Here is a 24,349-nt window from a genome sequence, read left to right as displayed (position 1 = left end):
GGAAGGGTTTTGCTTCAGGTTATATGTGTCTGATGGGAGTTGCAGAGAACAGAGAAGTGAAAACAAGAGAAAGACTGTTAACTTTGAATTTCTTGGTGTTTTTATGCTATTTCTAAATTTCTGTTTTGCGTACTTTGAGCCTTTACATGAGATATGCAAAAGATATGCGTGTTCTCAGTTATACTGTGTGTCTTTTATCCAAGGTTTCTTGATGGTAAACTTTTGGACATCAATAAAGAGTTTCAGCCCTTTCTCCCTCCTGGTGGCCGGATTTTGGAAATCCGAACCCCTGAAGTGGTTACCAGTGTAAAGAAAGCTGTGCAGACTGTAGGCTACACAGAGGGGGCGCTGTTGGCTCTGGCTGTCATTATCATTATCTGTTGTGTACCCGCCATACTGATTGTCATAATCACCTACAAACAGTAAGTACGATTTATATATTCTACAGATGCTTTATGTGATGAGATTGTGTTTAAAGAATAAGGCTGATAATAGTCTGCATATTTCCTATTGTCAACAAATGAATGACAGACCAAAAATTTACCAAAAGCAAACTGGTCCCGCAAATAGTTAAATGAGTAGCCAAAGCTATTAAAATAGAGCTCATTACTTCCCTTTGTGGCTCAAAAAACATTGAAAATATGTAATATGGGCATGCTGCACTAAGTGACCGTGTTCCTTCATTAAAATCAACCTGAGCACTGTTGTTCATTTTGAGTCAATGTCCTCCTGGCATATTGAGCCACAGTTAAAAGTGCTCCAAACCAGATGCATCATTAATTTAATGCCTGAATAACACTTGATATAAACAAAAACATCCGTCCACTTTAGAAAATAACTGAGTGTTTTTTTAAATACATTCAGAGTATTTTTTTATTTATTAGGAGCAAACTGTTTTACAGCTAAACTGTTTGGGCAGGAAGGTCGTATGAAGAACCATCTTATCCATGTTTTTATTGTTAGTTTTGGTTTGTTTTGGGGGGTTTTCACTTGATTGGGATTCAGTTTTAGTTCCTTGGTCAAAATGTGTATTAGTCAAGTATGAATCATTTGATTAAAATGTTTACACAATAGGAATCTGTTAAGTCAGCTGTAGAGTGTTGTGCAACAGTCTTGAACCACCCCTCATTTCTTTACTTTTTGCTTCCAAGCAGCCAGACTTTCTAGTTATTGTTAAAGTGGTCTTGGGAAATAGTTCTCTTGGCTTTCTGAAGGTCTCATTTGCAGTTTAGTTTCTGTACATTTTTAGAAAATTAATTATTGAACAAAGAAGACCTAAAGAAGATAAACAGTATCTAAAAAGTCAAGTCTTTGTGAAATATAAAAATCCCCAAAAGTCCAGACACAGGACCTGATAGATCAGTTGGTCCATCATCACCCAAAATCCATCAGAAATTATCTCAAGGAAGGGAAACAGTGAGAAAAAGTCCATAAGAACTGGACTGAAACTCAATAATAACAGGTCTTATAGAGTGATAAATCCAAATTTTAAATCCAGTTTTTCTTTTGTTACCAGTGTCTACAGTCTAAAGAGGGACTGTAAAACACAGCTGAGGCTTTATCATGGTCTGTATTTCAGTAAGTGGTTGTGACGTTGGACCCGTTACACATGTACAGAACACGGACGTGATGACAGCACTTCTTTATTTACACGTTTGGTTTTACTGTGGTTTTGTTTACTGGGACACAGACACTCCCGCTCCACTGTCACGTCCGCTCTCCTCTCTCTCCAACTGTCACTGTGAACATATAAAGAGTCACAATCACATTCACATCCCAGCACACCTGTTCACCCCGCCCCTGCGCCACCCCGGGAGCTCACTGCGTCACCCCTCCTCTGCAGCCGGCCAGAGACCACACCCACGCCACAGTGGTATTGAAGAGCTTGTCAAAACTGATTGGCATGAGCTGTATTTTGGGATGACAATGATCTCAAAACCACTATTAGTGCAGTAAAAGCATACCTGAATAGAAAAATCATACAGTGAAGGACTATCAGTCGTGGATTGGCTTTCCCAGAGCCCAGATCTCAACATTACTGAAGCAGTGTGGGATCATCTTGACAGAACAGCTTCAAGAAGCCTGGAGAACTATTCCTGAAGACTACTTAAAGAAATGACAAGAAAGCTGGATGAGAGAGTTCAGACTGTGCTGAAGAATAAAAGCGGTCTTATCCAATAGTCACTAACAAGCTTATTAGAATTGTAAAGAAATGAGAGGTAACTCTATTTAAACTAATAGCTCAATTTAAAAGCACTCGCCATTGTGCACTCTGTAACTGGGTCTACCTGGTAGCGGTGGCCTAGGTGTGCCTGATATAGACGCTGTGTTCTGGTTTAACGAAACACTTGAGATTTTATTCTTACAAGGACAAGAAAACGAAATCAAAAGAAAGCTTAAGAGAATTCAAGCTGTGTTGAAGAATACCAGATATTGATTTTTAAGCTTGTTAGAGTTGTACAAACCCTGCCTTTGTCTTATATACTGTATATATAGATATTCATCTATAGGCACATGTTAAAATAAATAAATCATTGCATCGATTTCCCATTTTTCTAGCAAAATATCAACAAATGAGGAGTGGTTCAAAGTCTTTTGAAGCTCTTTGTAATGTATGTCTGATGCTGACATTTTCACTTCAAGCACAATTATGTCAGTGGCTGGAAAACGTGTGCATGAAGTTAAATCATCAGCATAAATTTTGCTCAACAAATTTATAATGCATGCATTTAGGTGCTCAAAACTAATCAGTATGAACGGAGGATTTGACTTCTAGTGTAGCAAAGATAACAAGCCATATAGAAAACTTATCAATTTCTTTCAAGAGCATGTAGGCAGTCAAGCAGAACTGACAGTCGCTCTTTTTCCACTGTTTATCATCACCTGGGCCAGTCAGTTCCCCAGACTATTCAGCATGGCAGACTGCCCCCAGAGTGCCAATTCTAATAGTTTGTTTAGCTAACCACAGTGAAAGGCTATTAATTTTATCCATCTCCCAAACACGCGTGAACCATTTCACACATACACACACATCTGAATTAAATCAGTGCATTTTGGAAAGAGCCTTTTATCCTGCTGAGAAACAGAGACAAATAACAGACAACAAGAGGGAATATGAAGACAGAAAAAACATAAAAGCAATCATCAGCATGATAATCACTAGTATCTTTTGCTAAATTACTTTAATGAAGACCAATTGTCCAACTTTGCTTGTAAATTGCAGTAAGTAAACTTGGCTAACAAGAAGAACTGTGATTAATGGCTCAAATAATAACTAATCTTTCTCTCTCTCATCTGCCGCATCTGTCGCCACCAGATTCAAAGAGTGAGTACCGCTTTTATTTTCCCAAGATAAAATATTAATGTCATGGCTGTCTTAAACACCTTTCACTTTGATTAATCTGTTGACTTTCATTGTACAATAAGATGGATGAGATCAGAAAGAGCTATGAAACGGAGAGGACAGCAGACTATCAAACAAATGAATCCTGAAGAACATGGAGCATAAATGTCCAGAGCAGATGCTTTTATTAGAGTGTGTGTGTGTGTTTCCATTTGTGCGTTAAGTAGTAGTGCATACCAGGATTATGTAGAGTGGATAACAATAGCACTCCCACGTTTTTATTTGAAGTGAGGGTATAAAACTTTAAGCAGTCATTTCAACATATTGTTGCAGCGTCTGATGTTAGCAAACATTTACTGCATTGTGCTGTGTGATTCGTATTACTCAGTCAATGTACTTATTTTGAGTTCTCACTACTCGCGTCTGCATTCCCCCGTGTTTTATGATGCCATGCATTAAAACTTGAGTAGTTTGGGACTTTAACATGCTGCACCTCAACAAGAAATAGAGGTTTGTCTTTACTGGGTGGAGAAACTAAACTACCCTGCCACAAAAAGCACTTGCAGACTCCAGTATTTCTTTGGATGGCCTTTAGATTTGATGATAGCACATTTTCACTGGAATTGTTGCAGTAACCTTATTTCCATCCAGAGTTTGCAATAAGAAGCTACTTACTACATTAGTTAGGATTAAATAATATATTACAAGCCAACACTTATTAATCACTGTGGTAATTATCCAACAGCAGGCTCTTACCTATTTGCTTATTTATCCACGTGGTGATTTTTTATTGTTATTTAGAGTGGCAGTGCATTATAGGAGTGCTACAGTATCTGTAAGACTGAATCTGAAAATACTACAATAGCAGTATGCTCTGATACAGTGTTACACAACTGTCTTTTGCATTTGTGGGGTTTTTTTTTAGCATTTTGTTATGCTGATATTTCCTAATTGCAGCCAAGGCTTATATATTCTTAGACAGATTGCCGCAGGGAAAATCTTAAGGGATCACCAGTGTCATGACAGTGCATCCTCATGGAAAATGTAAATATGAGGCCAGAAATGTCAGCCTCACTGTGGTAGTAATGAAAAGGCCATAGGTTACCACATTCAGACATCTTAATCCCCATGGACTAATGAATCTCTGTGGATAATTTGACAGAAATAATTTCCTCAGTTGGGACTGTTTAGTCAGAACTAAAGTGCAGAACAGACTGATGTTTCCTCTGCAGCGGACACTGGATAGTGAAATGATTTTTTTGTCAATAACAAGGTATTGATAGAACACAGAGGAGACATTTTAGAGAAAGTAGAAAGTTAGAGCCTTCGTCCTTGATTATGCCTACTTCACTGTTTTCAAAGGTTGGTTCAAATGGCTTTGTTCTGACTTTAGATAACTAACTCTGCATTTCCTCTCTGCTCTGTCCAGGCGTCAAGCAGAGTGCGCCAAAACAGCCCGCATCCAGATGGCACTGCCAACAGGCAAACCTGGGGGAGGCACTGCCAACAACCTGTATGAAGAGCTGGGTGACAACGCCATGTAAGTGAAGTGTGAAAGTGGCATTTAAACCGATGAGCCAAAGCACAGTCGTTAGCTCACATTTTGACGGCTGTTAAACTTCAGACTTTGGCAGTGTGGGCGCTTTGGGAGCTTTGTGGTGCAGTCAGACCATTTCAACACATTTTCAATATTGCTGTGAACTATGTTCCTGCAGTTCAACATGCACTCTTGATTCCCAACAGAATAAAAGTTGCAATTTAAATATTATCCCAGTTTGGTTCTGTTAAACTACTAAGGCTTCATGGTGGGAGAGTATACACAAAACCTTGCACATTCTATATAAATATACCACATATCATTAATACAAATGTATAAGGGATTCATTCGAAATATAAAAAATCTTTGTTAGGAAGCAAACAGTGTTGACAGGAAAGTGATCGCCACCTGGACATGCTTGTATAACAAATCAAAATGCAGAACTCGGAGCGTGGTTACACAAACTATAACATCACCATATTTTATTACTGAGTGCTTCTTATAAGTGAACCTTGCACCCATTATTGGGAAAGTCGACTGTGTTGGTTCTTGATCCTTAATCAGCACATATCATCATGACTGACAGACTTGTTGAACAACCATATTTAAAAACTTGGCAGCAAAGATTTGCAATCAGACTAATTGGAGAAAGCCTTGAGCCAGTCTTATGTCCAGCTAATAAATGCTAAGAAGGCTGTGCTCACACAAAAAGCAGTCTGCATCAGATTGTTGGGAAGCTTGCTGCTTTAACTACAAGTCTGGTTACTGGGTGTTTTTTAGTACTAAGCAAAACATACAAAAATGTAGTAAATTTTGTAGTTTGAATAAAGCATGGTGAGATTTTTTTAGCATTTTCACTGGAATAGAACTCACTGATTTATCATCACACTTGAGTTGCTTTGTTGAACTTTCCCAAATCACTCCTAAGCCGAGAGACTTTTCAAGGATTTATATGCCGAGTTAAAATATCTTTGGGCTTTTGTGAAAATGGTCTTTTTTTTAATCGGCGGGGAGGCAGGGGACATGGCCTTTGCTTTATTTCACATTTTCCACTGGCCAGAGAAACTGACACAAGCAGAGATGACACAGTCTTAGATTAATCAAGCAGACCTTGTAACCCCGCATCAAACTAACACCAAACAAAGCTCTGAGTTTTGAATGTGTTAACAGTCAGAGATAAACTCTGAAAATCACTCTCTGCTCTTTCTTACATATTGTAATGCAGACTAATGTCCTCTCTTTAAAAAAAAAAACCCCAAATGTCAGCCAATCTGGCCTTACAGCAGCAGTCACTTCAGGGGCAGCTGATTCTATTCACATGGAAAACTATACAAACCTAAAACTTCAAATTCGGTTTAGTAACAACTGCAAAACATTAAGGTCAAAATAAAAAATGTTAAAAAAATAAGCTCAAGTGTCCTTGTGGTTCCATCAGATGTTGACAACTTTACTTTCACATAACACAAAATTGTCAGCATTAAAAAACCTATAAGATAATGAGTCAGTGACACTGAACCTGTTCTAAAATCTGATGCAACACAAATAAGGCCCAACAGATCCCACATCCATTTTAGTCATGATGGTCGTAGGCGGCCTTCTCACTGAATGTCCCATGATGGGTAACCTTTGAAAAATGGCACCACTCCGGACCCAGAACAGGAGGGAAGAGGTTAATGACACATTTTTGGAAATGTCAAACTTTTAAGTTTGGATGGTCCATTTGGTAACAACGTCACCTCACAGCAAGAATTTTGCTGGTTGAAACTCCATCTGGGGCTTTGTGTTTGGAGTTTGGATGGTCCCTGTGCCTGCGTGGGCTTCCTCTGGGCACTCTTTTCCACCCACAGTCCAAAGACATGCATTTTTAGGTTAACTGGTGCTGCAAAATGGCTAAAAACTAAAAGGTTTTATTGCTCATTTACTCCGCGTGGCCTTAAAAGGTCCCTTGTTTCTGTCGGTTTTATACCAAACTGTGCTTAATTTATTCCCAGTTGTTACTAGTTTGATACATTTGACTTGGTTAAACAAGTTTCTAATAAGAGCTGTACGTACAGACACCATATCAACTTTTATCTGAAAGTTTTCTGACTTGCTCATGCACACATACACTGAAGGCACACAGATAGTTCATTTACAATTCCTTACTGGAGCGTTAAGGAGAAGTTGAGAGGAATTCTTATCAGTATTACATGCATCACTGGTTTCCTGCCTGTCCTTGATATGCCTCCCCACTCCCATTAACATGAGAGCAATTCATATGCAAGATAGTAGAAACTATCTGCTAATGACAACAAGGGATTTCCAACTGTATGTGTGTTTGTCATTGTGTGCGTGTGTGTGTGTGTGGATGTGAGATGATTAAAGCCCAAGCGATTCCCTGAAAAACGTGTGCTGAAATGAACTTGGATATGAGATAATTGAAATAAATGCGTCCCGTAATTTATAAAGACTGCCCCAGGCGATAATTATTTCTATTGATAAACTGCAGCTCGTGTTTAGCTCAAGTGGGACCTTCCTGTATTTGTGCCTGTATGTGTGTTTACTAGGATTTCTTCCCTAATACTTCCACATCTATACTACTGTATCTGCATCTCTGCCTTCTTGCAGGCACTGAATCTCTAAAAACCATAAAACCCGGCAGAGTGCAAAAGTTTGCACATTTATAATTAAAGCCCATTATCAAACTGCTCAGTAGACTGATTTTCAAGGCTTTTTTAAATGTAATTACCTTTGGCTGTTCTCTTGACAGACTTAGCTTTTAATGTCTGTTTTCAATTACCTGTGAAAAATTAGGTGTTCTTAACTTATTATTAGCAGCACATTAAATGAAGCATGTTTTTTAAATGTTAAATTAATAGTCACATTATTAAGTGATACAGCATATTTCATCTCTTGGGCTGGCTACATAACCAGATCTGTAGAATAAGTCCAGATTTGTTCAAATGCGTATATTTGCATAATGTCCCCTTGTATCCATGGCGATACAGGACTTTTTTTCTCTTTTCTTTAATGATGCTAGGCCATTAGGTAGCAGAAAAGAGCTTAATTTCAGCCAAGAAATTAAATTACAGAATAATACCCTATGATTTTATGTACATAAGCAATAACTAAAGAAATTAGGGGGGAAAAGGATTTTTCTAAAATTACATATTATTTTTAAATTATTTACTTTTTTTTTTTTATCAAAACATCAAAATAAAAGTTTTAAATGAAATGCTACTGTACATCTTAGACAAGCACTAAAATGTGTTTAAGGTGTTTTTGCAGCCCCCATTCCTGAAACAGCTGTCAAATCTTAGTATATAGTATATATCCTAGTGTGTAGTAGTAAAGTATTTATTAAGGGTAAATGAATGCCATAAAAACAAGGAAGACTGCATTAACACTCAACAGCAGCAAAACCAGGGCACAAAAGTTATAGATATAATAAATGGATATATTAAAAAAACAAAAAGAAAAAACAGCATCCCAGTGTTCCCCTACTTGTCTCTGATCTGCTACCATGTTCTATAGACACTGACCAAATTACTCCTGTCACACGGGCCTATAAACCAGTCGGTGACCTCCTGGAAACCTCCAGGCACCGGGGGAAAAAGTGTATTCCCTGTCCAGCAGCTGAGTGGTTGCACGCCACGCTGTTAGCTGAAACTAACAAGCCTTCCAAGAAAATGTTCCACCTTTTAAAGCGTGCTGGTTCCAGCCATAGAAAGTATAGAAGACAGACTATGCTACAATGACATCACTCATTGGTTTCTGAAGGCCAGTTGTAAAGCTTCGAGATCAGCAAATTGTCTGTCACAATCTGAAACTGGATATGATGATGTTGGTGATAATGAGAGGACTGTTAACTGCACGATCATTGGCTGCTGCCTTGTCAATCTCAAGTCAGTAGCCAGTGAGCGTTAGATTGGATGGTTAGGCTTTCTTTTTGGCACTTAGAATGGTATTAAATAGGCAAAGATTGATTGACAATGATGTCTTAAGTTCTGAAGATTTCTTATCTTGATATAAGATAGGTCTCATTTATTTAAAAAAGGTGTGTGTGTGGGGGGGGGGATAATCCAGTCTTTTAGTTCTGTTGTAGATTATTCTAAATTAAGTCTTAATGCAGTTTCTCTAAAACTGCCTGGAGCTCTTATCTTTCACAACTCTGACCATTTTATGATTTTTTTATTAATTTTATCACTCTAATCTTCTTCACATCTTATCATCTTCTTCATTTATTCTCTTCCACCCAACCTCATCCACCGCTGACAGACAAAAGTGAGTAGGATGTTGAAAGCTGTGTCATATCTGTAACGAGGAGTGTAACTCTGTGAATGTGTGACATTTTTGTTCTAATTTTGTCCTGGATAGTAAGTAGTTATTCTTTTTTTATATTCATGGTAGGTTGGTAGATCTCACAGCAAATGTGTTAACCGTTGGATTTTCTTTTAAAGCTGTATGGTTATGGGACACCAAGAGTCTGCAGAGTTTCGTCGCTGTCACAAACTAACACTACTGAATTCACTGATTAACATACTTTCGTTAGAGAGAAGAGAACGTAACCAGTCCTTTGTTGTAAGAAAATCTGCATACTCTCAAAGCCTCATGACACAGTAATCTATCCCCCCGTCAGATGTAGCATCGTTTATAGCAGTGCTGCAGAAACGTCTTTGTGGTGTGCTTAAAATCTAGTTTCCTTTGTTATTCAAATCTATTTTTTTTGTGCTCCATCTTTTGGCCCCCCTGGTAAAAAAACAGCACCGAAATAAAAACATCTTACCTTTTAAGATCCCTCCGCCTTTGCTTCCCGATCTTTTCTACATTTATCTGTTATTGTGAGGTGTGTTGTCATTACACGTGTCCAACCTCAGGTCTAGCAGACTGTCCTCTTTTATCTGCCTTTCTACCCTTCCTCTTGATTCTGTTGTTGTCTCTTCTCATTGTAAAAAATTTTCATTTTATTTTTATCAGTGCAATACAGTGTTTTCATTTAAATTTCATTCAGCCACAATTCTTCTTCCATTTCATTTAGCTTTGATTTATATAGCTACATTTTTCCTATTCATTATTACCCTTGTCCCTCATATTTTATCTGTAATTCTTTTATTTCTTCTTTCATTCCATTTTCTGTCTCATTTTTTTCCCCTCCATCCATGTACCAGCCGTTCAAACCACAGTGGTGCTGGTGGGAGTGGTGGCAGTTTGGATGAAAGTGACCGCCAACGTCTGATCTCAGACTTTGCCACTAGAGCGATTGCGGTCCATCGCCAGTGCGTTGCTAATGGAGGAGTGCTCCACAATTTCCCAAAATCTGAATCCAACATCACCTTTCTTTCTGATGAAAACCCCCTGACTATTAAAAATCCCATCTACCATGAGGATGGGACTTTGAGTAGTCCAGAGACTCTTGGAAGAAGCCAAAGAAGAAAGGATCTTCTTGGGAATTTCTCCCCTTCCAGGAAAGGCCTTCGAGAGGCCTGGCTGAGGCTCAGCTCTCCCGTGTGTGATGTGGGGTTTGGTGGGTACAGCGGCAGTGACAGTGGATGGGGATCAGGTGGTGGACACAGCTGGACCCTCCCATCAAGACTGCATCGAAGAGAGATGTATGACGCTTTGAGGCGCCAAGTAGTTATGGATCCCGTTCAGTGGGAGCTGGAGCTACTAAAGGCCGAATTCAAAGAAAGTAAAGATGCTGGCCTGGATTCAGGCTTTGATCGTGGGCTGGATTCAGACGTAATGGGAAGCCCAAGTCTGGAACCCAAACTGACAGTGAAAGAACAAGCCAGACAGTTTGAGCAACAGGCACTCCAGGAAATGAGACAAAGGCAAAACAGAGACTCCCGAGGATCTCTGTCACCTGATATTTTACTTTCTGTTTTGCCAGAAACTCCTCAGCATTACAAGCATGCCCCCACCCAGAGTGTCCAGAATCCTCAGAATAGAGAGGGACCCCCAAGTATCATCGTCACTCAGAGTGACGGAGGGACCCCTCCGCCAAGTCATAAGCCAACTCCTCCAGTGCTGCGGCGCTTTGGGGCAAATTTAACAGGAAATCAGGGTTCAGAAGACAGACTTCAGGTCCACTTAGAGTTTATTCCCGATCCCCCTTCAACACCTCCACCGCCACCACCACAGCCTCAAACCTCTGCTCCTCCTCCTCCACCTCCTCCTCCCCCCTCATCTCCTCCTCCATGTCATCCTCCTTCCCAAACTCCTGGCTCTCCAGCTTCATCCATAAAGTGTAACCATACAGAAAAACAGGCTCCTCCTCCTCCTCCTCCACCCCCTACACCGCCACCTCCACCGCCTCCGCCTCTCCCTCCCCCAGTGTCACCCTCAGTCCACCGTCCATCCACGTTTGTCCTCCCGTCACTCTCAGAGGTGCCTGCTCTGCGGCCTGTGTCCCTCCGACCACCACCGCCGCCCCTACCGGTGGAACCCGAACCTCCCCGAAAAGAGCTGAAGGGAATCTTAAAGAACATCCAAAACATAGCAGACATTGAGAAGTCTGTGGCCAACATGTTTAGCCAGATAGATCAGAAGCAGATTCCGCTCAAAAAGGTAATGAAGAGCCGGGCCTCCATGGATTCCCTGGATTCTCTCGATTCCTTGGATGTGCTACCAGCTGGAGGGGGAGAAGGGGGAGACAGTGGTAAAGAAGGAGGAGGAGGAGAAGATCCTCCACCTCCACAGATTCAGCCCAACCCTAACATGAACTCCATCGTTGAAGAGCTTGAGAAGCGATTCCCCTCTCAGTCAACAATGCTCTAGCCTTTCCTTTTCTGGAATTTCAGAGTCGACCATAAAACTGTCAGGGAACGGATGTTCAACTTCAACACCATCAGAAAAAGAACTTTGCCGAATATACTGTAAACTCTACGGGCAAAAGAAAAATCATTTTTCTCTCAGCTGAAAGTTCTTGCTATGAACAAAAAAGAAGAAGGTTAAAAGTCTCGTGGATGGGCGTTATTGAAACAAAACTTGTGAAGTATATTTTTCAGGTAAAGCCAATTACATACTTGTCAACAAAAGTTATGCTCTGTCAGCAGGAGTCTGTGTTTTTCACACACTGATATTTAACGAGATACATAGTTGTTGACAGACACTTGCTGTAATGAGAAGCTGATTACAAGCTGGACTCGGCTTCAACGCTTCCTCTGAACTTTGAAACAAGTTGATTACAGATGTATCAGATGTGAAAAAGAAAATCAGACAAGGAAGAACATTGTTAACTCCGACAACCTTGATTGATATTTGCCGGACGGGGATTCTTTGTCTTCAAATGGGTAATTTTGTTGCAGTATTTATGCTCTTACAGAGCAACAAGCGGTGATGCTTATTGATTGATGCAATTACTGCCACATTGAGTTTTTCCATTTGATTTATTCTTTGTTACACAGTTACAAAGTGCTGTCATCTTTACTGTAACATCGCAGAGTCTTTTTTGTTCCCCTGTACAATTACATTTTCTGTCTTGCCCTATCAGTAGGCTGCAGTCTGCAACCATATTTCCATCTTTCCTATTAATTCGAGCGGTGCATTGTTTATCTTTTTCTGTCAAGTCTCCTAAAAATGTTGTTTCATATGCACAGCCCAGCCACAATATTAAAAACATCTTCCCGTCTCCTTGTTAAGTCTGAAGTACCTTCCCAGTTCTAGGCTCCATCAAAAGAAAATCCCTAAAGCAAACAAACAGGGACTCTTTAGGATTTAAAATAGTCCAAAGTCTTCCAGCTCTAATAAGGTGATCAGAAAAAATGTCCTTAATGAACTGTGGCGTCCAGCCATCCATTAAAAAGAGGATTTACAGCAGGATTAGAAGATGGTATTACACCAGCTACTAAGATGACATATAAAGAAGAGACACTATGTCAGGAGAGAAATGTTTCTAAAAAAAAAAAAAGTGCAAATAAATAAAAAACACTACTATAACTTTTCACACAAAGTAAAAAAAAAAAAAAAAAGCTACACAAACTAAAGGTGTTGGGGGATGAGTGAAGTTAGCTTCACTAACCTATAATGATCTGCCACCCCATAGGTAGCTACAGAGGTATTGTTAGACTAAATCAAACACACAGATATATCTCTTGTTTCCTTAAACAGTCCCCGAGCATTTTTTTTTTTTTCTTCAGTGCAGGAGAGCTGAGAGAGGCTGCTACCATCAGGCTGCCATGGGGGTGGGGAGAGGTGTTTGTCTCTAACAATGTTTACCTGGGTGGTATGTGTCAAAGTAGCATCTGTGCCACGACCCAAAGTTTCACTGACGGACGTTTTATTATAATGAGATTTTATACTTCATGTTTTACCTGTTCATGGTTTTAACGTAGGCGGCCTAATGGGTCCGTTTTTGATGGTAAGGCGATGTAAATTCAAGCTGTTCTTGCAAAACAGGATGGGATGTAAAATAGGCTGCCGGCTTGCTAAGGGACAGTGGTTTCGAGGGTTCAGACTGTGTTTGCAATTATCTTGTTTGCTTCAAGTGAACTGACAGCGATGTCGACTCTGGTAATTCTGTGAATAAACTTCCTGTGTCATCTGCTCCTGTAATGTAAGGAGACTGTCTGCATTGTCATGTTGCGTGTCATATTGGCTCCACAGTGTAGTGCAGGGGTGTCAAACATTAAGCCCAGGGGACCAGAATTGGCCCAGCGAAGACTCTAATCCAGCCGACTGGACAACTTTAAAAGATGTAACTGAGGGCCCAAATTTTGGATTTTAAATAGGATTTTCATGTGTTTTACAACTTTTTCTAACGATAATGGTCATTCATACAACACCAAAGTAATCAACTAATCGCTAAACAATTAAAATACACTTATGTACTATAAAGAAATTTTCACAGTAAATAAGGTAAAATAAAATAGGAGATTTTAACAAAAATTTATAAAAATGTCTGTTTTATAATTACAGGCCAGTCAGTAATCTAAAAGAACTTTTTCTGTGATTTTACACATTTTCCTACAACTTCAACCTGATTAGTCTGCTGACAGATTTGTTTCATTTTTACTACTGCATACTGCAACATTTCTCTAAAAATTGAGATTTACTGTTGACATTATACTTATTTTTCTTACATTAAAACAGATAGAAGGGCAGGTTTCTGGTCTGGTAAAGTAGGCTTTATGTGGTCCATGATCTGAAATGATTTTAACACCACTGGTGTAGTGGTTTTTGCAAAAATCCCTGGTTGGGGTTGATCAGGTAGGGCATCTGGTGTTAGAGAAATCTGCCAAATCAGACATGTGGAGCTGCCTACTGTGGTAACCCTTGTGTCAGACGTTCCCTAACCTAACAAATTACTGCCAGAGCCAAAACAGCTGTTAAAAAACCTCAATGGCAATAGTAAGTTCCTAAAAATACTATTATACTTTCTGTTGCAAATTACCTGTTCTTGATCGTGGTTTTTAGGAGACAGGGTTGGTCTTTTTACACTGTTTCAACTTAAGGAATTCAACTTGTGGCCACATTCTTGTATCTTCTGTGTGTTTTTCTCATTTAGCTGATAGTTTGTGTTTAAAAGGAAAAAAACCACTCATTTGTCTTCAGTTCCTCGGGTTGGTTCCCAGCTTTCTTTGTCATTCTACATCATCGTTAATTCCTTAATTTGATTCATGTCATTAGGTAATTGCGTCTTTTCTGTTACCTCTGGACCCATGTTGTCTGCTCATCCATAGTGGCCCCAGCCTCTTTTAATGTCCTATAAGGTTATGAGCCTTGTTTTCTTTTTCAAGGACACAGTTGTGATTTATGCAGATGGGTGAATAGCCAAACTAAAAATAAATCTAAAACATTCATGCGGTTTGATGTTTTTGTTAACAATATGTGCTACATTTTTCATGAAGATTTTCTAGAGGGTTTCTCGAGGGCGGACCTCTCTGGGTACTTAATGTGTGAATAAAATGAAAAATACAAAAAAGCCCGAGAAAATTAGTTGTTGTTTTTTTTTTTTTAATAAAATATGTGGTACTACCAAAAGGCTCCAAGAAATTTTTGTTTTATGAAAATCTGAAATTACTTTTACATGACTTGAGAACACAGGATATATTCAGTGGCAGGCATATATAAAGCTATTCAGCGCATTCATACTTGAACAGCAATCTCTTAAAAACTGTCCCCAGATGAACTTCTTCTAAATGGTAAATGGCCTGTATTTGTATAGCGCTTTACTAGTCCCTAAGGACCCCAAAGCGCTTTACACACCCAGTCATCCACCCATTCACACACACATTCACACACTATCTTCTAGATAGTTTTCACTCTACCGCTTTACATTAGTTTTACTGGAACAGAAACAAAGTTAGAAACCCCACTTGTGTATGTGTTTCCTGCATGTTTTCCCTTAAAAAATGCCTCGGGGAGGAGCGAGAAGTGCCATGGGCATGTGCAAAATGGAATATATACTGATTGACAATGAAAGCATAGTTGCAAGTTGTCTTCGTCTTGGTGGAAATATGCTGGAAAACTATGTCAAAGTATTCACATGTGCAGTGCTTGAAGTCTTGAAGCATATTAATAAGAAAATACAATAATTCACTTGTTTTATATGAGGAATGCTGTGCTTTAAGAAGCTTGCATACTGACATTTATTGGCCCATAATTTACCCCACAGCTGAAAAATTAAAGGAAACATACACATAATGGTGGGGTTAAAAAGCAAAAAACAAATTAGACTTAGAAAACAGAAATGGAGGTGGTGGAGGTAGGTAAAAAACAAAAAACTTCTTCCTAGGAAGACAAGCAAGAGGAGTTTAGCTCCAAGTCTTTTTGAACAACAATGATCAAAGTGCTACCAGGTGTGTTGCATCCTGGGATCCATCGGCTTGAATATTGTTGAGTCTTTACATAGCAGTATAAAGCGTCTTGAGGTGATTGTTGTTGTGAATTGGCGCTGTATAAATGTGTTTTTTGAGCATTTGAGCACCCAGCACAAAATCTGTGCCAAATCAAACGTGTGAACCCATCCACTGTGATGACCCTCTGGGAAATAAGTGAGCAGCCAAAAGTCTCAAATAAAATTGAGGTTAAAATTATGCCTGAAAGAAAGGAAGGAGCAGGTGGAGCCAGCGACATCACCATAATAGCATATAGCACATGTCACAATGCGCTGAGGTTAAAACTGTGTCATTGTATTCATTCTCCAGTTCAGTGGGTACAACTTTCTTTTATTCTGATGAGGTGTAATCAAAAAGCTGTACAAATGTGCATCCCTTGTGCACCTCCTGACTGTTTCCAGTACAGCTCCTACAAATCTCACTTTGACTTTGACACTTGCACATCTACCATTTCACCATGCGGAGGGAAAAAATGCCATTTTCAGTTCAAGTTTGTGTTCTCCAAACTCAAAGATATGGCTTCAGGTCATGACCATGGGTTGCCATGATACCAATGTCTGCCTTTAACTAAAACTCTAGGAGGTTTTTATCTTTTTAGATACATCAATAACATCGAAGCTCATCAGTAGCCCCACTGCCAGATGTCTTTCCACTTTGTCCTCCTACCCCAAAAAGAAACTCAAGTCCAAAGGTGGCTGTTAATACATAGTGGAAGCTCCCATGTGTTATACAGGAGGACAAATGCATGTGGTTAGCCGTGACTATGATGATACGATTGCAACGCCGCCCAAGAAAATAATCTTGAAAGGGAAATTAGTCAAACTTAAATCAAGTATGACTTTTTTTTAAAGCAAGAAAGAGTGAGTCATTCTCGGAGAATGAATCGTGAAACCTAACTGGGCAGTCACACATGAAGAAGTTGCCAAGAAAAACAGATCAGTTGAATAATTTATGCCAAATGCTGCTGTGTGGCATCGTTTGAAAACTGTGTAGTAGTGTGCGTTGTAAATACTTGGTCATTCCCTTCTGTTCACAAGGGATGCACTTTTGTGCAGTTAACACAAGTGATTGAAAGACATGGATGCAACTCAAAGTGCTGACTGTCTACAACTCTTCTGATGTGACACCAAATTTTGTTGGGGTTTTTTGGCTTTGTCAGCTGCAGATTTCACAAGTCACTGACAGTTTCAACAAGTCTTCCAAAACACACATTGTCATAAAGGGAATCACAAACCCTGATGCTCGTATTTCTGCACTATGAGAGGATTTACGATGTGAGATGTCAAACTCTTTTCTCCTGTGGATTCGTGCTGTACTGTCGCAATAGAGTTTGCAAATTTTGTTTTTTTTGTTTGGGTTTTTTGTCATCATTTTTGTTTCTAAGCAGTGCGTTTTTCTTCCTAGCACACAGCACATAATTCCGCTATGAGTGTTGTACTGTCAAGATTTGATTTAATAAAAGGCTGTGTGCATCCAAAACAAAGGCCCAATCACACATTCACACAAGAGCCTTTGCATAATCAGGAGTGTGAATATGTACACACACACACACACGCACACACATCTACACAGCAGCATTAAACGGGTTGCAGGCAGAGCTACTGTTTCAGCTGACTGGGCTGGAAATGTTTTATGTCAAGATTAGCTCTCACCCTCAGTCTGCTGCGTGTCTTTACACATACGCACACACAGCATATCTTCATTGTCTCACAGACACATTTTGTTTGCAGCCTTTCAGTTCGTATTGTGCGCTTTTGCCGGAGAACAGACACCTTTAAGAAAGTGTATTGTTTTCAGCAATTATGTATAATTTACCTGAAAACTCAGGTGCGAGACACAGCTGCTGAGAGTCTGGTGTAATTTTAAAGTCGCAGGTCTGTGTCCGTGTCACCGAAGCAGCAAATAGCCACTGAAAATGACAAAGGAAATAGTAATGCTTCGGTGTAAACCTTCATTGTTTTTAACACAATGTGTGTCGGGCTACATTAAAGTGATCCCTCGTTTTGCACTTTGCTTGGAGTAAGCCAAACTCAAGCTGTCACACAGCTGTGTTGTCACTGCAAAATAGCAGTGCCACATTAAAAAGAAAGGAATATTATGTTATCAGTTATGTTCATTTCAGTTTGTTTACCATTATTGTTTTCTTTTACCAATTTAAAAATAACAAGCGTAAGACTCTGTAACAGTAACTCTACAAAAGCATTACAAGATTATTTACCATGGTAGTGTGTGTGTGTGTGTGTGTATCATCAATACTGCTATGTTGCATTATCACTTCTGCCGACCCTGACATCTGGTTTTCTATTTGTGACTACTAATCATTATTTCTTAGGTCTAATGAAATGGAGTTTGTAAAACTCAGTGATGATTTTTAGAAACTCCATTGCTACATTAACTTGTGGGAAAAGAAAACAAAGATGTGGAAAATCCTCATATATAGATGTAGAGCCTGAGATTTGAGAATGGAGGTACCCAGTTGAAACCAAAAAGTCATCTCCATGGTCAAAACTGAGCACTGTAAATGTGGCAAATATTGAAGCAGAAACAGATATTAGTCAAAAAGAAATAATCTGTTTTACAGGTATTTCAAGCAATGTTCGGGTAATGATTCGAGCAACTTTTAAAAAAAAAGACTAATATGTTGAGTAAACCCACCCAAAGATAATTCTTGAAATCAACAATAGTGAGATCTCATTTTTGGGTGAGTTTTGGCTAGTTATCTTTAGCTTTTCATTAAGATTAACATTTTAAAGTAAAACACAGTTAATTTCTTAGAAAATTATTTAACATAGTCATGAGAAACCACCTTACATAACTTTTTTAAGTGAATCTCGAAAAAGAAGGTGTTGACTTTGATTCTATGTAGATATGAGGTTGACTCAGAGTGACGAGTGAGAATTATAGACCAGAGTATTGCAAAGAACAAACCTGATAAATATGTAATGTTGTGATGTCTACACGACACCTTTTTCACAAACTCAAACTAGTATTACTGGAGTCTTTTAAGCTATTTAGAGTTTTGTTTAAAGTCTGTTTCATTTGTCGCAGGGTGAATTTAACACTCCAGACTCTTACAATTATTCCATCTTTTTCCGCAATATTAGTGTCATAGACTTAGGACTGTGTTAGCTCAGTAGGATAATGGCAGATCCAAAAGTATGACTCACCACTGAAGATTTTTTTTTATATTATTTTAAAAATCATACTCTAATACAGCAGTCCCCAACCTTTTTTGCGCCACGGACCGGTTTATGCCCGACAATATTTTCACGGACCGGCCTTTAAGGTGTCGCGGATAAATACAACAAAATAAAACTAATACCGGTACCGAAAAAAAGATTTATTCATAACACACATGAAAAGACCCAGGAAAACCGAGTTAACGATAAAAACGATAACAAAATAACGCTGAAAACCGATAAAAACCCTGAAAACCATACTTTTCACACCTGAGCCTCAACTCTCGCGGCCCGGTACCAAACGACTCACGGACCGGTACCGGTCCGAGGCCCGGGGGTTGGGGACCGCTGCTCTAATAGATATTCGAAACCAGTTCTGAAGCAGAAGCTTTCTTTTGCTGTACTAAAAGAAAGTTGTTGTTTTTAACAGCATGACCAGGTGACATTTAAGAAGTAACTCTAAATGATGTTGTAGTATTATACACGACTTCATTTTGGAACTATTTTTCATCCATGACTATACGTCAAGAAAAAAACCTAAAGTGTTGTTAGGTGTTTTCAGCTGCTCCTTTATTTCCCAAGAAGTAACCACGATGACCTCCAAAGGATATGCGTGTTGATTTGTCTCAGACTGTACACTGAATGTGCATCCTGAAGCAGTGGCTCAATAATATGATGGTTAACATGTTCGCCTAACATATGAAAGATTCCGATTTAAGACTGGGAGCAGACACAAATTCCTAGTTGGGTTGTGCCTGGTGTAAAAATCTACCAAATCAAATATGCAGATCCATCCACCTCTTGTGAATAAGGGAGAAGCTAAAAGAAGCTTTATCCCATCCCATTTATCTGGTCCTGAGACCAACACTGGAAGCACATTTCATTTGTGTCACCATCTGATTTTGAAGCAGAGCTCTCCCAGCTGTAAGGCAAATGTGTTAACTACTACATTCAGGTTTGACCATCATGATGATGCCACACGTTGTGATCCTGATAAAGAATTATCGCGTCGTCTAAAATGTAATAAAACGTAGCCGTTTTTGTTCTGATTATAAAAATAACTCGACTGAGCACGGCTCCAGACATCTAAAACACTGCTCACATATTCAACACCGATTAGCAATTCAAGTAGTTTTGATGTTTTGCTCTGTGGAATTACACTGGAATTGAGCCAGTGGCATTACATTTTTAGATTTTGGACTACCTCACCAGCTTTATTTTTTTTTCAAAACGTTGGCCTTACAAGATGCTGTGGCTCAAAATAATAAAATCAAACGTATGTAACGACTTTGGCACTGCAGCTTGGAGCTTTTTTTTAAAGTGCTGAATAAGTATAATGCAAATAGGAAAATTGTTTAAGACAATATCTGTAATGGCCCTGAACTCGCAACCATATTTGCAACTCACCGGGGCACTTTCCTGCTTTCTCATCCACACCTGGTATTTTCTACATAACATGTGACTGTAATGAAAGGACAAATAGGTGAGGAAGGAATGTGGCAAGAGGTGCAGAAGGCAGAAATAGAGGGTGAAACAGAAAAATTGAGTATAAAGCCTTAAGAAGAAAGAGAAAGGAAGAAGAGGCTGTTATTGGGTGTCATAGTCTGTTCTTTAAGAGCTAATATTTCTCCCCTCCTGTTTCTCATACACGCTATGAGACAAGGTGGAGAGGACACGGAGAGCGAGAGTCAATCATGTCAAATGTGTGTATGTTTGTGTGCGCGGTGGAGATCAGATAGCCGTCTGTGCCTTTTTGTCTCGAGAGGACCTAATAATGTGTCTGTCAGAGCAACAAGGGCAAGAAAAATAGACTTATCCTTCCACAGAAATATACGCGGACATACACAGATTATGCTACACATGGTGGGAGGCATATTCTGATTGCAGCTCAAACGTAGACAGTAAACACACACTTTAAGATACAGTGACTGTGAAAAGGGTCATTACATTTTGAACCCGTAGATCACCCCAAACCATCCGTTTCATCTCTCCTTCCATTCACTCACCCATTTACCCTGTCTGCTCATACGCCCATCAGCGGTAATCCGCCCCATCCGACATCCTCAGCTTCGTATTTTGATACCCAGTGGAAGACTGTGATTCCTCCTCGGAGCGTGCACCTGTGTGTGTTTGAGGCACATCTGAAATTCTAAAATGAATTAATGAGATGCTCGAGTGATTTACCAATTTGTGTGGATGCCTGCGTGTGTTTGCACTTGAAGAGCAGACAGGAGAATGTGATGTGTCCTCCAAAAGTCTGCTTGTTGATGTGTGATACGTCTTCATTTTGCCAGCTCATTACCTTTGTTTCACATGACAGTACAGTCTGTGCAGCATAGTTAAGACAGACCAGACAGGTTATTGGCTGTTTTTCTTTATTTCTCTCTTTGTATTTGTTCTTTTTTTGCTTATTACCCTCCTTTTTAAACACATTTCCTGCCTCCCCTTATTAAAGTGTCTGCTACCTTCAATGTATCTACTTCTCTCTTAGTTGGTGTTTCTTGCTCTCTCTTTGTCATACTGTCTTTAATTTTTTTTTGTCTCATAGCAACAAGTATTAATTTCACAGTACTGTAAACATCATTAAGCTGTTGCGCATACATAATCAACTTAGCTGCTGGATGGATTCAATCGGATATACAGTAAAATTAATTGCATGTTTGTTGACATTCTGAGTGTTTATTTTTTTCTGCCAAATCATATGAACTTGTTATTGCAGGGATACAAAAAAAGAAGTATGAAAAGTTATATAAAAAAGGATATCACTATTGTTGAGCTAGTCGATAATTAGCTTAACTTAGCACAGGGAAACAGCTAAGAAACACATGTGGTGCAGCACCCCAAAGTGAATGCTAATCTACCTCTTTAGTTGCTCACCTCTTCCCTACATCTGGCTGAGATTAGTTCAACGACTGCTTTCAGAACTGCACATGATTATTTGCACCTAGCAGGTTGTTAATGCTATCCATCAAGTCTAACAGTCTGCAGTCTATGTTAGCTCGGTGTAGTAGCCTTCAGTAATAGTAATAAATCAAACAGAAATAGTACATCAAAGTTACCGAAGTGTCACATAACTCAGGTAGCTACCACAACTAAAACAAGGTAGTTGCAGGAAGCTAACATTTTGTTTGTTTGTTTTTTATAGAACTTACTTCCAGATGTTTCTTTTGGTTGGAGGTGGAGTCTTTTGACTCTGAGAGCAGCTTGTTTGCTGGCAAATAGATTTTGCATTGAACATTCAGACTTCTCTAATTCCTTTCTTATTTAAATAAGAAGTGGTGTCGGAATTTCCAAGTAAGATATGCATTCCTGCCCGGGCACTGCTGGCTCAGTTGTGTTGGCCTCGGGTCCATTGTGTAGCTGACAGCACCAACATTAACAGGACGCTTACGTTAGAACCTCTTATTTCGTGTTTTGTTTGGGTTTCCAGCAATGCGTGGATTTACCAAAATTAGAGAAGGGATATCCTAACTTATGAAACAGGAAAAGACAGCCGTGTAATCCATTTATTTCAACAAAGTAACTGTATTCTAATTATCCCCTTTTAAAATGGTAACTGTATCATATTTTGTATTTTAAATACGTAATGCCGGTACATGTATTCCGTCACTCCCCAACAGTGCCCAAGACTTTTAAGGTGATATTTTGTGGACTTGCGAGACAAAACCTGAGAGATACTTTTTCACAGCACTGCATGGGCCACCACAGTATCACCTGCAGTATATGCTTCCCTGTGTGTTTCCATGCACAAGTCTTTGCTGATCTTGAGAATAAGTACCCATGTACTCAGTTGCTAAACTAGTTGAAATTTACACATTTACTGAAATATGATTTTATTACTTCTTCGGTTAATATTGACATACACCATTAACAGTATTCTCAACAGCAGAATGAGTTCATATGAGTTGCAAATGAGATGTGAAATTGCATTCATAAATCTCTAATCACAATATTTGCAAAGATACAACAACAATAGACGTGGATGACACAATGGCTTCAATTTCATTTGGCTGTGTTTCTCTTTCTCTCTTACAAAGTCGTCATCCATTATCCATTTTTCTCAACGTACACAAAATCCCATACAATCACTTAGACGCATCGAATCTTCTTGCTTCCTACCTGGAAGCTGGGTTAATTTACACTCGTTGTGAAATATTTCCAGTAAGCCCCTTCTATTTTTTTTAAATTATTTAAACATTTCCTTTACAGGAAGAAAAGATTCTCATCAAAGCACTGACATGTATGTTAAGACAGAGCTATAGCCCAGGCAGTGTGTTTTCTTGGTAATATTAGGCTAGCGGTCTCACTTTTGCTCTCTTTGATCTTGTAGGCGTGGATATGGACAACATGAGGTAGGTGTCTTGGGTGTGCATGCTGTCGTTGCATGTCTGCACGCTTTCACTTACATTTATGCCTTGGTTTGCTTTCCATCTTTTTTTCTGTTTGATGCTTTCAAGAAGAAAGAGCATTTACAGTACACAGTGCATGTAACTGGCTTTATAAATTATAATTTAAAAAGGCCACATGGAAATCTTGAAGTTAAATATATTTTTAAAAACTTTACCGACTCTTTTAAGATTCCAAAAAGTTGGCTCTTTAGACATCCTGGACATTTCTGCCACGTCCCCATTGTTAAATACATGTCATTGGTCTTGCTGTCCTATAAAGAGTCATCCAGTCACTTGTGCAGTGCATGCATTTTCAACCTCAATTTCAGCTTAAATTGAGTTCAGAAGTTATATCCGCTGCTTGATAAAACCTCATTCCCATGTTCCTACAAACTGACAGATAACATCAAATGAAAGCATATACATACATTGGATCCTGAGCTTTCTAGAGAAACTGAATGGCGGGGCATCAACTATCGATTTTATGTTTCTAATATAGATGAACACATTTCTGAGGGACAGCACTGAAATACTTCCATTTTGTTTGTTTTTTATTTCCATTCACCACTTTTCTGTCCCTCTGGTAGACGCAACAACTTCTCCGACCTTCTCTGCTCCGACCTGAGGTACTCAGTCTCTCTCTTGTTTCAGTACTTATTTAATCCCTACGGGCGTCTGTCTGTTGGAGTATGGGTTTGTGGAAGTTTTAATGCAGTCAAAGTCATCACTATGAGTGTGTATGTATGTGTAGTCATGTCCTATAAAATTATCCGTTTGTGTGTGTGTGTGTGTGTGTGTGTGGGAAGCTTCTAACAAAGATCTGTCAATCTAACAGGAACTATCAATGGAATCTGGCATCGATCCTGGCCATGACTACTACACACAGGATTATTACAACTATGACCACGGGTTAGTATGTCGCCACACATCAAATTGTACTTCTTTGTTATACCCAGCTTGTCTTTGCACGCGTCCTTTATCGTTTTGGTGTTTTCTTTCCATGTAAATTTTGTCAGGCTTTGAAAACGTTCATATTAGCTCTAAAGTCAGGAACAATGAACCTGAGAATATCAAATTTAAAATAA

The 24,349-nt window shown here is 39.1% G+C and overlaps 1 protein-coding gene across 1 annotated transcript in view; it reads left to right on the top strand.

Annotated features, from left to right (window-relative positions):
* Positions 1-24,349, top strand: part of LOC134633885 (protocadherin-15-like) — a 230,463-nt gene that overhangs the window by 189,250 nt on the left and 16,864 nt on the right. Inside the window, exons 33-38 of the mRNA XM_063483036.1 lie at positions 204-422; positions 3,317-3,325; positions 4,773-4,883; positions 23,207-23,228; positions 23,852-23,890; positions 24,100-24,173. Coding sequence (XP_063339106.1) covers positions 204-422; positions 3,317-3,325; positions 4,773-4,883; positions 23,207-23,228; positions 23,852-23,890; positions 24,100-24,173 — 474 coding nt within the window. The remainder of the gene's footprint in view (positions 1-203; positions 423-3,316; positions 3,326-4,772; positions 4,884-23,206; positions 23,229-23,851; positions 23,891-24,099; positions 24,174-24,349) is intronic.

The sequence above is a fragment of the Pelmatolapia mariae genome, linkage group LG8, assembly GCF_036321145.2.
Source record: "Pelmatolapia mariae isolate MD_Pm_ZW linkage group LG8, Pm_UMD_F_2, whole genome shotgun sequence".
NCBI classification, from domain to species: Eukaryota; Metazoa; Chordata; class Actinopteri; order Cichliformes; family Cichlidae; genus Pelmatolapia; species Pelmatolapia mariae.
This window is presented reverse-complemented; position numbering and strand designations above follow the sequence as displayed.